This window comes from Fusarium tjaetaba (assembly GCF_013396195.1).
Source record: "Fusarium tjaetaba strain NRRL 66243 chromosome Unknown NRRL66243_c0000064, whole genome shotgun sequence".
Taxonomy (NCBI): domain Eukaryota; kingdom Fungi; phylum Ascomycota; class Sordariomycetes; order Hypocreales; family Nectriaceae; genus Fusarium; species Fusarium tjaetaba.
This window is the reverse complement of record NW_023501260.1, coordinates 48,614-61,793: the sequence shown is the minus strand read 5'-3', so window position 1 is coordinate 61,793 and position 13,180 is coordinate 48,614. Positions and strand designations below refer to the sequence as shown.

At 48.9% G+C, this 13,180-nt stretch overlaps 5 protein-coding genes across 5 annotated transcripts; 3 read left to right on the top strand and 2 right to left on the bottom strand.

Moving 5' to 3' along the window:
- Positions 1 to 1,111: 1,111 nt before the first annotated feature.
- On the top strand, positions 1,112 to 3,518 carry FTJAE_3383 (capsule biosynthesis phosphatase; the record flags this gene model as incomplete). Its single annotated transcript, XM_037349674.1, has 4 exons — positions 1,112 to 1,432; positions 1,500 to 1,693; positions 1,749 to 2,211; positions 2,259 to 3,518. 4 exons carry the CDS (start codon positions 1,112 to 1,114, stop codon positions 3,516 to 3,518), a joined length of 2,238 nt encoding a protein of 745 aa, XP_037209516.1.
- A 188-nt stretch (positions 3,519 to 3,706) lies between these two features.
- Positions 3,707 to 5,461, bottom strand: FTJAE_3382 (uncharacterized protein; the record flags this gene model as incomplete). The annotated part of the gene is made up of 6 exons (XM_037349673.1): positions 3,707 to 3,886; positions 3,940 to 4,263; positions 4,887 to 4,905; positions 4,944 to 5,038; positions 5,095 to 5,270; positions 5,323 to 5,461. 6 exons carry the CDS (start codon positions 5,459 to 5,461, stop codon positions 3,707 to 3,709), a joined length of 933 nt encoding a protein of 310 aa, XP_037209515.1.
- Positions 5,462 to 6,307: 846 nt separating this feature from the next.
- On the bottom strand, positions 6,308 to 8,071 carry FTJAE_3381 (maltose permease; the record flags this gene model as incomplete). The annotated part of the gene is made up of 4 exons (XM_037349672.1): positions 6,308 to 6,392; positions 6,448 to 6,700; positions 6,753 to 7,783; positions 7,839 to 8,071. 4 exons carry the CDS (start codon positions 8,069 to 8,071, stop codon positions 6,308 to 6,310), a joined length of 1,602 nt encoding a protein of 533 aa, XP_037209514.1.
- A 742-nt stretch (positions 8,072 to 8,813) lies between these two features.
- On the top strand, positions 8,814 to 10,472 carry FTJAE_3380 (alpha-L-rhamnosidase; the record flags this gene model as incomplete). Its single annotated transcript, XM_037349671.1, has 1 exon — positions 8,814 to 10,472. The coding sequence occupies one exon, from the start codon at positions 8,814 to 8,816 to the stop codon at positions 10,470 to 10,472; it is 1,659 nt and encodes a 552-aa protein (XP_037209513.1).
- Positions 10,473 to 11,032: 560 nt separating this feature from the next.
- On the top strand, positions 11,033 to 13,132 carry FTJAE_3379 (transcriptional regulatory STB4; the record flags this gene model as incomplete). The annotated part of the gene is made up of 4 exons (XM_037349669.1): positions 11,033 to 11,168; positions 11,451 to 11,806; positions 12,150 to 12,295; positions 12,349 to 13,132. The coding sequence occupies 4 exons, from the start codon at positions 11,033 to 11,035 to the stop codon at positions 13,130 to 13,132; spliced, it is 1,422 nt and encodes a 473-aa protein (XP_037209512.1).
- Between the last annotated feature and the right edge of the window lie 48 nt (positions 13,133 to 13,180).

The following is a 13,180-nucleotide window of genomic DNA, read 5'->3' as shown; positions in this document are numbered from 1 at the left end:
GACCCTGAGGCATGCTGTATTCGGTAGTGGGCGCTCCAAACGGGATTCTAGAGGGTCTAAGTGTTTAGGGCTGAAAGGTGTCACCGAGAAATGGGGTTCCAGTTGCCGGGACCCGGGTGCTGAAAGCTTGTTTTTTTCTGTTCTCCCCCTGTTTGCGGCCAAGGGTCCAGAGGGAGAACAAGGGGATTGTGTGAGGGATCTGCATTCAGATAATTCGGGGGAGATCCAGATTGCGGTATGACATGTCTGGATCATTCCTTCATTCCCATGTGTCGAGACTGGTGCAAGCTTTGTTAGTTACCTTAGTGTATCTTTGTGGCGCGCCGCTTTAGTTATCAGGCCTAATACGGACATTGTGGAAAGCTTCCAGTGAGAGGGCGCTGGAGTGGAAGCGCTTGCTGCAGCACCGCAATCATTATCAATGCAAATAGCCCACAAAGATTGTTAGACAATACGAGCACTCTAAGATTACATTCTTGTTGCTTGGCGATGCGTTTCATATCAGTCGGTGCCACGCGGCTGTCTCATAAATTTCTACAGCAGCCGCGTCAATCACACACACTATACGAGTTCCCGCTCTAGACTAAATGCGGCGACAGGCATGCTAGTCCAATACATACTCCGACAACCCTTCGGACGAATACGTGAATGCCATGGTAGCTATCGAAGATCCAGACCGTTGATTTTACTTTCGATTCGCTAACCAAGATCCCGGAACGCCTTCCGCCGCGATACCTACTCGTGAATCTTTACCCCTACGATCAACTCAACATTCCTTACTTTCTGTAATGGAACTAACGCCAAACCTTGTGCATCCCGTCAAGAACGTTTCCTGGCGCGCGCCGAACCCGGTTTCGGTCGAGAGCTATGGCCACATGGGTTTGTAAATCGTTCTCGGCGGGAGTCTCGAGGGAGTGGCGTGCCTCTGGAACATCGCTAACTGCGGTTTGGTTATTGAGATTCCAGCTGGATGGATGAAGGGAAGGAGACTAACTACTCCCGCACAAAAGCAGCCTTAGTGAAGGGCGATTTAAAGTGATGGATCACCTCGAGATTCGTCTCAATCAATCCCCTCATTGTTAAACTCAGTGATAGTTTTACATCCTTCATCATGCCTCACATTCATGATACCAATGGCCACGCAGATGACTATGAGCCTGTCAATGTCATCATTCCCATTGGCGGTATCGGCTCCCGCTTTGCCAAAGAGGGATACCGTTTCCCAAAGCCCCTCATCAACATTGTTGGACAGCCGATGCTCCTATGGTTGATCGACAATCTCAGCCTTCGCCCTAAAGACACTCTATGGATTGCTGTCAATGAGCAGATTGACCATGAGTTCAGAATCGGTCAGCTTGTTAGCAAGAACTTTCCAAAGGTTAATATGAAGTTGCTGTTGTTGAGACACCAGACGAAGGGTGCTAGTGAGACTGTAAGTACATACCATTCGTAGCCTTGGCCCAGATGGCCATTGTCTAACATTGCCTGCTCTCCTCTAGCTATACATGGTCACTCAGAGCATGACCAAAGAACATCTACAACACCGAACAGTATCTCTTGATTGCGATACGATTTATTGGAATGACATCTTGTCATCTGTGCGCAAGCTACCCAGCGGCCATGGCGGCTGCTTCTACTTCATCGACCAAGGCGACAAGCCTATCTTCTCTTACATCCAGACAGAAAACGAATCGTAAGTTGCCAGTCCCATTCCCCTCTTACCTCCCGATGCTGACTGCTATACCCAGACCCGGTTCGGAGCGAATCGTCGACATCCAAGAGAAGAAAGCAATCAGCAATAAAGCCAACACGGGAGCTTACGTCTTCCCCTCCGCCGCCGACCTCAAGATCTGGGCCGCTGAGAACCTCGACGTCAAACATCCCGACGGTGCTGAAGTCGGCGAGTACTATACCTCACAGGTCATCTCTATGATGGTCCAAAGCGGTGTTCCCTTCATCGGCTTGCCTCTTCAGAAGAAGGACTTTGCTGTCGTCGGTACCCCAGAGCAACTGCAGGAGCTCCTCGCGGCCCTCAAGAAGGATAATCACAGCATGCCCGCCACGTTGAAGAAGCGCCGGTTCTGCTTCGACTTGGATATGACACTGGTCGGAGTTCCTGCTGTCTCGGGTGATTACTCCACCTGCCCTCCTATCTCCAAGAATATTCGTCTCGTGCAGCAGCTCTACAAGGCTGGCCACTATATCATCATCGTAAGTAAACCATCCCACCATCCAAGTTATATACTAAAGTCCTCCAGCAAACAGCGCGCAGAATGAAGACTCACTCCGGCAACCCCGGCAGAGTCCTCGCCGACGTCGGCCTCGTCACCTTCACACAACTCTCAGACTACGAGATTCCCTACCACGAGATCAACTTTGGCAAGCCCTACGCCGACGTGTACGTCGATGATCTAGCTGTCAACGCCAATCTTGACACCGCGCGTGAACTCGGCTGGATCCTCGACGAGCCTGAAGTCACACCCCGCCTCGGTCAGGTCCGTAGGAGTTCGGCCGAGGATGTCAAGAAGGCTGGTATGATTGCTGCGCGCGACTTCAACACTGTCCAGATCATTAGGGACAAGGTCATCAAGTCGAGTAAATCTGAGGCTATTCTTGGTGAGCTGTACTTTTACGCTCATATGCCGCCTACGCTGTCTCGAATCTTCCCTTCTGTGTATAGCGTGGATTACATCCCTGCTACTTCGACGTACAGCATCACCATGGAGAACCGCCGTGGGCGCACGTTTTCTCATCTCCTCGTCGGCCGCTCCATCACCAAAGGTCGACTGACCAAATTCCTCGAGACCCTGCATACTATTCACACTGCACCCAACACCACTTCACAGCCCGTCATGGACGTCCCCGAGGCACTAGATGCCAAGTTCGCACCAAAGAGACCTGGTGATCATCCCATCAATATCTACGCCAACTACGGCACCAAGCTGCGAAGCAGGTACTTCCAGCATCGCGATCGCTATGATGCGCTGGGTCCACTAGCTGCCTCGCTATTCGCGCGCCTGGATGAGTTTCTCGACACGTACGAGGCTGAGGAGAAGGGCGTGCACGCTAACGTCATCCACGGTGATCCAGTATTCAGCAACGCCATCATTTCAGATGACGAGCGAACCGTCAGCTTCATTGATGTGCGGTGCCAACTGGAGAACTACCTCACACCCGAGGGCGACATCAACTATGATCTTGGAAAGGTGTTGCAGTCGCTGTGCGGTTATGATTACATTCTCTTCATGAGCGCTAATAACTATGATCTCACGGGTGCTCTGGAGGATGATAAGCCTTTGTTGGATGAGGCGGATACTGAGTTGTTGAATGAGCTGCAGGAGCAGTTCTTTGACTTTCTCAAGAACAATTACTCTGTGAGGCTGCATCGCAAGACATTGTTCCGCGTCACAGCATCTCTGTTTTTTAGTCTTATTCCTCTACATCGAAAAGAGTTGGGAGCTGTATTTCTGCGCATGTGTAAGGAGACGTTAGATAAGGCTGGCGGTATTGGTTATTGAGTCTGTTTGTAGCATCGTTAATGTACATATTTCCTCTAAGACAAAATTGATGGTTCTTCTTGATGCATGATTCTACTGAGCCTTTTGTTTCTCTCGCGTTTTATTCCTCGTATACCGATGGCGAATCGGTAAGTTCTACCCGTAAACGGTCGGCTGAGAGCTTACTATTCCGGCAGATAGAACCTAGACTAAAAGTATGGATGATGGGACGTGGTGTTCTTTTCCATAGCCTGCAGACAATCCCAGTGTTCAACAATGCATGATCCCTTGGTCCGATAAACATCAAAGACATTTGTCAAAGACTCATTGGCGCCTCCAGCCTTGATATGGATCGTCGTGTACTCCGGCCCTACCATAACCCGGGCAATCTAAATATATCAGCTTCACCTGCATGTATATTCGCTCGAGAACAGACACACACCTCAAAGGTATTATCTGGAGAACCAAATAAAGGCGAAAGGATCTTAACAGCTGCATCTCTGCCGTCCGGAATGCTGGGGTTATGCTGTACGTAGTTGCTTGCTACATAGCGCTCAAATGCACGCTTGACGTCTTTCTCGGTGTAGAATGTATACGCAAAATCGTTCATAGCGGTTTGAATCATTGGCAGGCTGACATCAGGACTAGTGCTTGAGGGGCAGTCCCAGATTGTCACGTTGCTGGTGTTGATGCCAGCAATTTCCACAATGCGCTGAGTGCTTGTTGCTACTGCTTTGTTGGTGAGCACAAGCAATGCGCCCAATATCTGTAAGTTTGTAAACATATTTTGAGATTTCGTGCAAGACTGTATGTCGAGCCAAGCTATGGGAAACAGAAGTGAGGCAGCCGTTATATATCTATATGTCTCGCAAATTGCTAATATAACTAAAGTAAAAGTCCGGGGGAAGGTCTGGGGGGAATCCGGGGGTGGAGGTCCCGATCTGGTCCGAGCAAACCCGAGCCGAAGTATTAAGGTTGGGTAGATCCAAAACCATTATCATTGCCTTGAGCTAAATGACAAACACTAATAGAATTACAATACTAACTAATACTTTAATACTATTCTGCTACTACCTGTTAGCAGGTTGTATATACTAATAAAGGCCATCTTAAAGCTAAGGCTTAATACTATTAGCCTTCTAAAGTACTCATAGATAAGTAAATAAACTCTGGAGAATTAAGTCACAGCACATCTTCAAGGGGAGACGTATCAGCATCAGAACCATGAAAGGTTTCCGGTCAACCTTGTATTTATCTTCTATTTCTTATTGGACCTGTGCCTTCTTAAAGTAATACAGGGACTTAGCGCTGCACTGAAGTCAATTGTTAAATGGAAAGAAAACTTTACGGCAAACCCCCTACTCGCCGGTGCTAGACTTTCGCACCCACTCTGATACCCGGTGTTTGACTGGCTAAAAGTTATGAAGGTAATCACTAAAGTAATACCTGAGCATCTCCCTGTCGAGGCTGGGAATGAAACCTCCTCCGAACTTAAGGGCGTCACTGCCAAGCTTGGATATAAGTCCCAACATAAAGCGCAACTAAATAAAACATGTCAGCACATTTGCTTTCAAACTACGTGGCCTGATCAACGTACCTGGTAGGGATTGTTCATCTTGTTATGGTAGACCAGCCAGCGTTTAGTCTTCTCCCTGTTCTGGCCATACTGAAAAGAGTCATCCACGATCACCGTGATCTTATCTTCAAGTGCACTCTTGTCTTTGAGATAGTCGAGATAGGTCTTCTGTATAAATATGACGCTCTCCTCATTGTCTGTTGAATGATCAGCGTGGTGCGTGCACAAAGGGAGACAGGGTATTCGCACCCTGGTCTCTATTGAAGAAAGGTACTGCGTAGTACGGGACCGATTGTGCGCGAAAGGTTTGTTCCCACTCAACCTTGATCTCAGTCGTGGTGAGCTGGTCAGCGGGGATGAAGATTTTGTGTCCCTTTTCGACGACCATTTCGATAGATACGGAACGTAAAGGCAAAATATCTGATGTTACAAGATTATACAGATTGATAATCGTGAGGCGGATATGGAGGTCTATTTTACCACGTGGAACAGGCAGAGTTTATGTAGAATGTGTTTGCAGTGTCTCAGCTGCGAATCAGCAGATGCTGAAAGACACAATGTCCCCCCCTTGGCTGAGAGCGTTGGCTGGCTGATTATTGTGGCTTGGACAGGGCACCGCATGCGAAACAGCATCTCACGAGTGTGGATCGAACTTACTCGTGGCTGTCTGGCAATATTGAGAGTTTGTGCTCGAATTCCAATGTCTTAGCCATGTCCTAGTTCGGGTTGGTCAGACCACTTTACCGCAGATGGCTTGGCTGAGGTGCGACAATGATTGACCTGTCGAATCAGTGTTCGCGTTTTGATGCCGTATCAGTGTCGGTTGGTATTCAAGCGTTAGACAGCTGTGGCAACGGATGAGCATCAAGTATCAACAGGGTAGACATGAAACGCCATTCATTTTCACAATCATTCGAACCATCACCAGATTGCTTTTGTCCGCCTTCCAATACGATACATTACTATTCACTATTCACAGATAAGAGCAGTGACTCCTCAGAGATACTATTAATGGCAACCAATTGGCTAGCCGGTCATCGGAGTGTCTGCAGCCGCGCCATCCAGATCTAGAAATCACCATGAAATCTGAGTCATATTACCAGTATCACATACTTTCTAGACTAGCATTCCGGCGCAAATAAGTAGGCAACATTGGAAGCTGAAGACTATCGGAGCTAAACAACCTTGTTTCTCAGGCAGTCTAAGTTTGGAAAGCCCAGGCAACGGTATTTTATTAGGCTGCGGTGGTTTTGGTCTCGTTGAACCTCCAAGGCTTAATCTTCCTCTCGAAAAGCTCATCAACCTCAGCTGCAGATCGCCTGGTGTATGTTAGTACACAATTTCATGCAGAATGTCTCATATTCTGTTACTTACCCCGATGTATCCGGAAGTAGAAGCCAAGTGCCAAGGAGGAAGGGCAATCCAACACCAGCATAGAACCAGCCAGTCTTGAAGCCCCAGTTCCACTTGTTGGCGTTGACCATGTAAGGAGTGAGCACGTTCATAACAACTCCAGCAACACAAGTGCAGGCAGCGCCAAAGCCAGCAGTATAAGGACGAAGACGTAGAGAAGAAATCTCAGCTATGAAGCCCCAACCAGCAGCGCCGTTGGAGATCATTCCAACATCTAAACACTGTTAGTATCATGGCACGATCATCAGATAGGGAAAGAGACTTACTCCAGAGGCATACAAACAAGACAAAGATGTTTGAAGTCGCCGTTGTTCTGGGGATGAGACCAAGAATTCCGATGACTACACAAGATGTCCACGAAAGCGTCGTGGCGTAGCATGAGATGCGGCGTCGTCCAATCTTGTCAGCTACCAAGACAACGATCAACAACGTGGTAATATTGATGGAAGACGTGATGCATTTGATCGTAAAAGGATCAGCCAGGCCGGCCTGTTGGAAAAAGTAGGTTCCAAACGTCGCAAAAAGTGTGAGGCCGATGAATTGCTGCGTCAGGTTCGGCCACAGCGAGATGACAGTTCGAAGACCATCGATCCCGCGAAAGATGGCATACCAATGCTCCTTCTTCTGCACAGCTGCGACCTCCCTCTCGTGCTCAAAGGTCTGAACGATGATCTGATACTGATGCTCTTCATCATAGTCGGCGACGCCGCGGTTGAGCCTGAGCAGCTGCTTCTTGGCACCTTCTGCGTTACCGCGACTGACGCACCAAGCTGGCGACTCCGGGAGGAAAACGTAAATGAGACACATGATACCGATCTGAGCCCATTGGGTGTAAATAGGTGTGAGCCAGATGTTGGGGTTCTTGCGGTTCAGCAACTGCAGGGCGATGTAGGCGAAGAAGGATCCGATGGTCCACCAGAGACTATAACACATGAGAAGACCTCCGCGGATACGAGTAGGTGCGCACTCGGAGATATAGACCGGCAAGGTCGATTGAAGGGAGCCAACTCCGACACCCGCGAGGAGTTTAGCAGCGAGCCAAACGGGCCAAGTCCTGGCTAGAGTCTCGCACAAGACACTGCTAACAAGAATAGTCCAATAGGTCCACATGGCTTTCTTGCGACCATATCTATCAGACAGGAAGGGAATCGTTAACATGCCGATGATCTGGCCGACGGACATTATGGAACTCCAGCCAGCTAGGATAGGGGCAGTGAGGTATTCGTCTCCGTCGGCGTTGGTCGCAGTCGCGAATTGGTGAACGAAGCCTTTGTTGGCGATGATACTGCCGTTGATACTGGCTCGGATTAGTACGACATGGACTTGTAGTTAATAGAGATAAAGAAACGTACCCGATTTGATATCCATCAGTAGCGGCGCTAAACGCAGCAGCGAAGCAATAAGCCGTAGCAACTTTGAAGACTTTGACAGTCTGCCATAAGCTTAGAGACTCGTAGCCCGAGGAAAGCTGGCCTGCTTGGACTTTGACGTCGGAGGCTTTGAAAGCTTGTTCGACGTGGAATTCACCGACTTCATCATCGAGCTTGGAGGTGTCAACTTCTTGTTTGGACTTGATGGAAGACATCTTGGCTGTTGTTGATGAATGATGAAGATGGATGAGTGATATTGGTCAACAAGGTGTCGGGTACATGCCTTTAAGTATTCTCATTCAATCCGACAGTATGGGTCTAATGTTTTTCCCCATGGGGTTGTTGTAAGGGTTTTGCATAAGATGTCGGGGAGGAATACCGGGGGCGGAGGTCAGTGTCACGGTCTGGAGTCTGTTCCTTGACTCTCGTGGCAGCTGAGAGAACGATGTGGGGTGCAGGTAGGCTCTGTAGGGTCACGACCGTGAAAGAGGTCGCACAGCTCTGGTTAAGATATTAACCGTTCGTCCCAGTTGAGATACTGGCGATGTGAGGTCTCGAGTGCACACTTCATGGTTGCAATGTTTTTCCTACTGGATCTTACCGCGAAACTAGTGCGGAATTATTGAAGCTTTTACTCAGTGGCGGCTCTAGACTTTTGATGCTGTTAAATATGGGACTAAGCTCGGGGAGACTCCGCGAAGCTTAAGCTCAGATTGGGCTCTGTTGATTGGCTGACGAGGTTCCAAAGGATCAGGGAGCCTCCCCGACAGCTAATCAGATGCGGATAAGTGATAGGGTCATAAGTGAATCAATCAAAGCATTGCAATTGAATTTTTTATCAATCTCGGTTTATCTTTGAGCGAGGATCGCTATTCTCGGCTTTTCAATCATCGGTAGTTCTGGGTAGGCAGTTATCCTCCTGCGTGCTGCTGCTGTATGGTATCTTCTCCAGACAACATGATTCAGGAAACAAGCAGTACTGTACCGCCAGGAACCATGCCTCAAACCTTTGAGTGCATCGCGGACGACTTACTCCCCAAGCTTCATCGATGCATCCGACTTCCCCAGAAGATAATCACGTTCGAGAAGGCCAGCTCGTCATTCTTCGGCCTCGAGGCTCGTACTGGTGACAATGACATCAACGACTTATCCTCCATGTCTTGGGGTAAAGGATCGGACTTCATCCTCGATTTTGGACTGCATATGGTCGGATATCTCTCGTTTCACTTGGACTACGTTGGGCAAAACATGGATGCTCCATGTCGGCTTCGACTCACCTTTGGTGAGTCGCCGCTTGATGTGACCATGGATATGAACGATGTGAATACCTGGATCAGCACAGCTTGGCTTCCTGACGAGATCATCAATATCGACTTATGTCCGCAGACTATAACGTTCCCACGCCGATACTCCTTCCGATACCTGCGTGTTCAAGTCATTGATACCTCCCCCAAATTCAAGGTATCGTTCTCGAAGATACAATGCGAATCGATCAGCGCTGTTAGTCAAGACCATCAAATCGAAGCGGTTGAGTTTCTAGATCCTCTTCTGCGAGACATCGACCACGTCTGCATATCCACGCTGCGGGACTGCATGCAAACCGTATTTGAAGATGGCCCAAGACGAGACAGAAGGCTGTGGATTGGAGATCTCCGCCTACAAGCTCTAGCAAACTACAGCACGTTTCAGGACTTTGATCTCGTCAAAAGGTGCCTTTTCCAGTTTGCAGCAGTCCGAAATGCGGATAGCTCGCTACCAGCCTGCCTCTTTGAGAAGCCCACGTTGACGGCTTCAACGGACTACATCGCCGACTATGATGCTCTGTTTGCCGCTATTGTGTATGACTTTGTTGAGGCTTCTGGGGACACGGAAACTGGGCATCGCCTCTGGGAGACTGTTCTTGACTGTCCCAAGCGATTGATGCGCAACCTCAATCCTGCCTCATATGTTCTCGAGGCAGAACGCAGCAAGCACTTTATTTTTCTGGACTGGGCAAAGGGTCTTGACAAGAGTGCGGGAGCACATGGCGTCTTACTTTATTGTCTAAAGACTACGAATAAGCTCGCTGCACGACTGAACAAGGAGCCTCCCTATGACGAACTGATAAGCAAAATGACAAATGCTGCAAACGCATTCCTAAAGGATGGTGTCTTTGTGTCTGGAGAATCTCAGCAGATCAGCTACGCCTCCGCTGCATGGCTAGTTCTATGTGAAGCCTTCCCACCGGAAATCGCCCGCAAAGCTCTCCTCGCCACACTTGCCCATCCAGAGGCTGTGAAGCCACTTACCCTATATCTATGGCATCATGTTTGCGACGCTCTTGCGCTGCTCGGATGCTATGATGAGTGCGTTGACCTTATCAAGTCTTACTGGGGCGGTATGGTGGAGGCAGGGGCGGACACGTTCTGGGAATGTTATGATGCAGATGATTGCATGGCGAGTCCATACGGGGATGTACGGAATAATAGCTGGTGTCATGCTTGGAGCTGTACGCCGACATACCTGCTCAGAACGACGCTTCGGGAGAAGGTCAAAGCGAGAGGCGTGGGGAAGATCACGATGGATGAGCTAGATCGAAGGTGGACTAAGAGATCTTCTAGTGACTTGGTCGTATAATACATCATAAGCTAGGAATCAAGACTATTTGTGATACGAAGTGTCCGCTATTTATGACACATATTGAATGGCTAATAAAAACATTGGCCGTGTGTGTTTATTGGTGATGTTTAGATTTATCCAATGGTGTCGAAACCTCTTTTCATTAAGTCCTCCCCCTCAGTCATTGACGCAAAAGGGACTCAGGAATGTAATGCTTACGCACCTAAGATTGTCCGAAACGTGACCAGTGTGCTCTAATTGATAGAGTCTTCTAAGTGAAAATGGGGATCAATAGAGAATCTCCATAATGCTTAGGCAATAAGTAAAGAACAGAGAATCTCCATAGTCGAGGACAGTGGCAAATATCTCCTCAGATATCTTAAGCTAACATATCTAGGGTAGGCCTTTTCGCGGCGAGAACTGGATGAATGACATCTACACTTAAGAATTCCAGCGCTAAGCCGCTCTTGACTAGCATGCCCCAGATTTTTCACTTCATTCATAAACCCTGCACAAGACGCTCGGGGAGTCCCCGAGCCCTCTCAATCAGCTCGACGCCCTCTCTTTATTCTCGCATAATGCAGCCTCAAGCCCAGACCCAAGACGATACCAGCCACAAAAATAAGAGAGTTCGTCTTGGCTCGCAGCCAAATGTCACAGACAAGGACCCATTCTCGGGCGCTCAGCCAACCCGAAGACGCGTTGCCGTGGCGTGTAAAGTGTGTCGCTCAAGAAAGACGAAGTGCGACAGCCGCTGGCCGGTTTGCAGCTACTGTGAGAAGAGCAACTCAGATTGCCGATATGACACTGTAGACCCGGTAGATCGACCCTTGTACGTTTCTATCTACCCTTTTCTGACTGTATAAAACTGACTCGGCCGAAGGAGTCATGAATTAGGCATGCGGATCTTGCAGGCCGTCCAGGACTTATCACAGACTGTAAAAGAACAACACTCACCGAACCTCTCTGATACACCCTCTCATAACAGTCATGCAGCACAGCCAATAAGACATGGTGAAGCTGACTCCGTGGTAAACTTGACTGCTACACCGCGGTCCATTCCTCCCGAACGGCATTTCGAAAGGTTCTCTGAAGGTCTCGACAGTATCTTGACATGGACCGTGTTCCCACAGGAAATAGAGCCTATCCATGTCGACAATGGGAGCTTGATGGCTATGCCTGACGACTTTCCCCCGATAAGTTTCACAGAGCTGAAGAGGTTGCAGAAAAGCTATCTCAGTACTGTACACAGCGTCAATCCCATTCTAGACGTCGCCGTTCTCGACCAGTATATTACAAAACTTTCTGAAAATGGCTTGGACTGGACGACGCAGACATGTCTTGTTGCCCTTGTATGTGCCATCGGCGCCTTGTGCCAGGACCCGCTTGTCGAAACACCCAGAAGTAACAACAGTTGGGATGTTGACCAAACGACGGATATTGCTTATAGATATTGGAGTGTGGCGTGTAAACGGCTTGGGCGAGCAATGAGCCATAATACATTGGAGTCAGCCCAGTGTCTTTGCTTGGCAGGGTGGGTAAAGAGAATATGCCCCTCGTAGTACTCGATGCTATTTCAAGACAAGCAACTGACATGAGCTGCAGCATCTGGTTCATGTGTAATCTACAACCACTCGAGGCCTTCAGGTACTTTACAATGGCAGGGAATTCCTGCTACTCTGCACTATGGGCCAGGTAAGACATGCAAACACGATCAACGATGATGTCGATGCTCACACAGCTTATAGGGATTCCACTATACCTGCTGGACCACCGAATCCTCCTTCCAGTCCACAAGCAATCAAGCAAAGCATCTTCTATACCGCTTACAAATCAGAAGTGTAAGTGAGAAGCTGTACCTGTATGTACTATGCTAACAGATCTGTCTGTACAGCGAGATTCGCTACGAGGTACCCAGCCTGCCTGGTTCGATGCTAGAACACATCGAGGATCGCCTCACGTTTCCATCCCCGCCAGCAGCGAATTGCCTATTTGACGAGACGATAGCTTGGTACTACTTCCTCGCAGACATCGCCGCCCGGCATTTGATCAACCGCATCATCGATGCCAAGGTCGAGATATCCGCGTGTCCAAAGGAAGCGCAAGCCAGGTCTTTGCTCCGATCGTACGAGGTTTTTGGCTCACAGCTGCAAGACTGGTATATGTCCCTACCGCCGGAGATCTCGTTTCCGCCGCCGGATGCAAGTATCTCACCTGAGACGAATATCTACAAAAGAATCCTCCGTTCGCGGTATCTCTTTATCAAAGAACTTCTGTGTCGACCATTCGTGCGGCTGTGTCTTAACTACGACCTTGAACTCTCCAGCGCTCTGGAAGATGAGATAGTCAGTATAGCTTCCCAGGGTCTTCAGTATTGCGCTTGGAGACTCAAGGCTGTGGATCGGATGAACAAGCTCGATCATGGATTGTGGATATGGATTCGGAATAGTACAGGTTGTTCCATGATACTCATTGGTGCCGCTCGGAGCCTCCAGTTTCAGTCTACCGCTGTATCTCGGCGACTGGTTCTTCCTCAAGACTGGCGAGAGATTGTTGTTTCCTTTTTACACGGGCTTGAGAAGTATGCCCACGAAACGAGAGGGGGCGTAGCTTCATGCTATCGACTTGTGACATGGGGTCTTGACGGGTTCCAGCCAGGCTCACCAGACACCATCTGACAGTTCTGAATATACCGCACAGTACCTGAATCTTGCAGATCGAGTGAT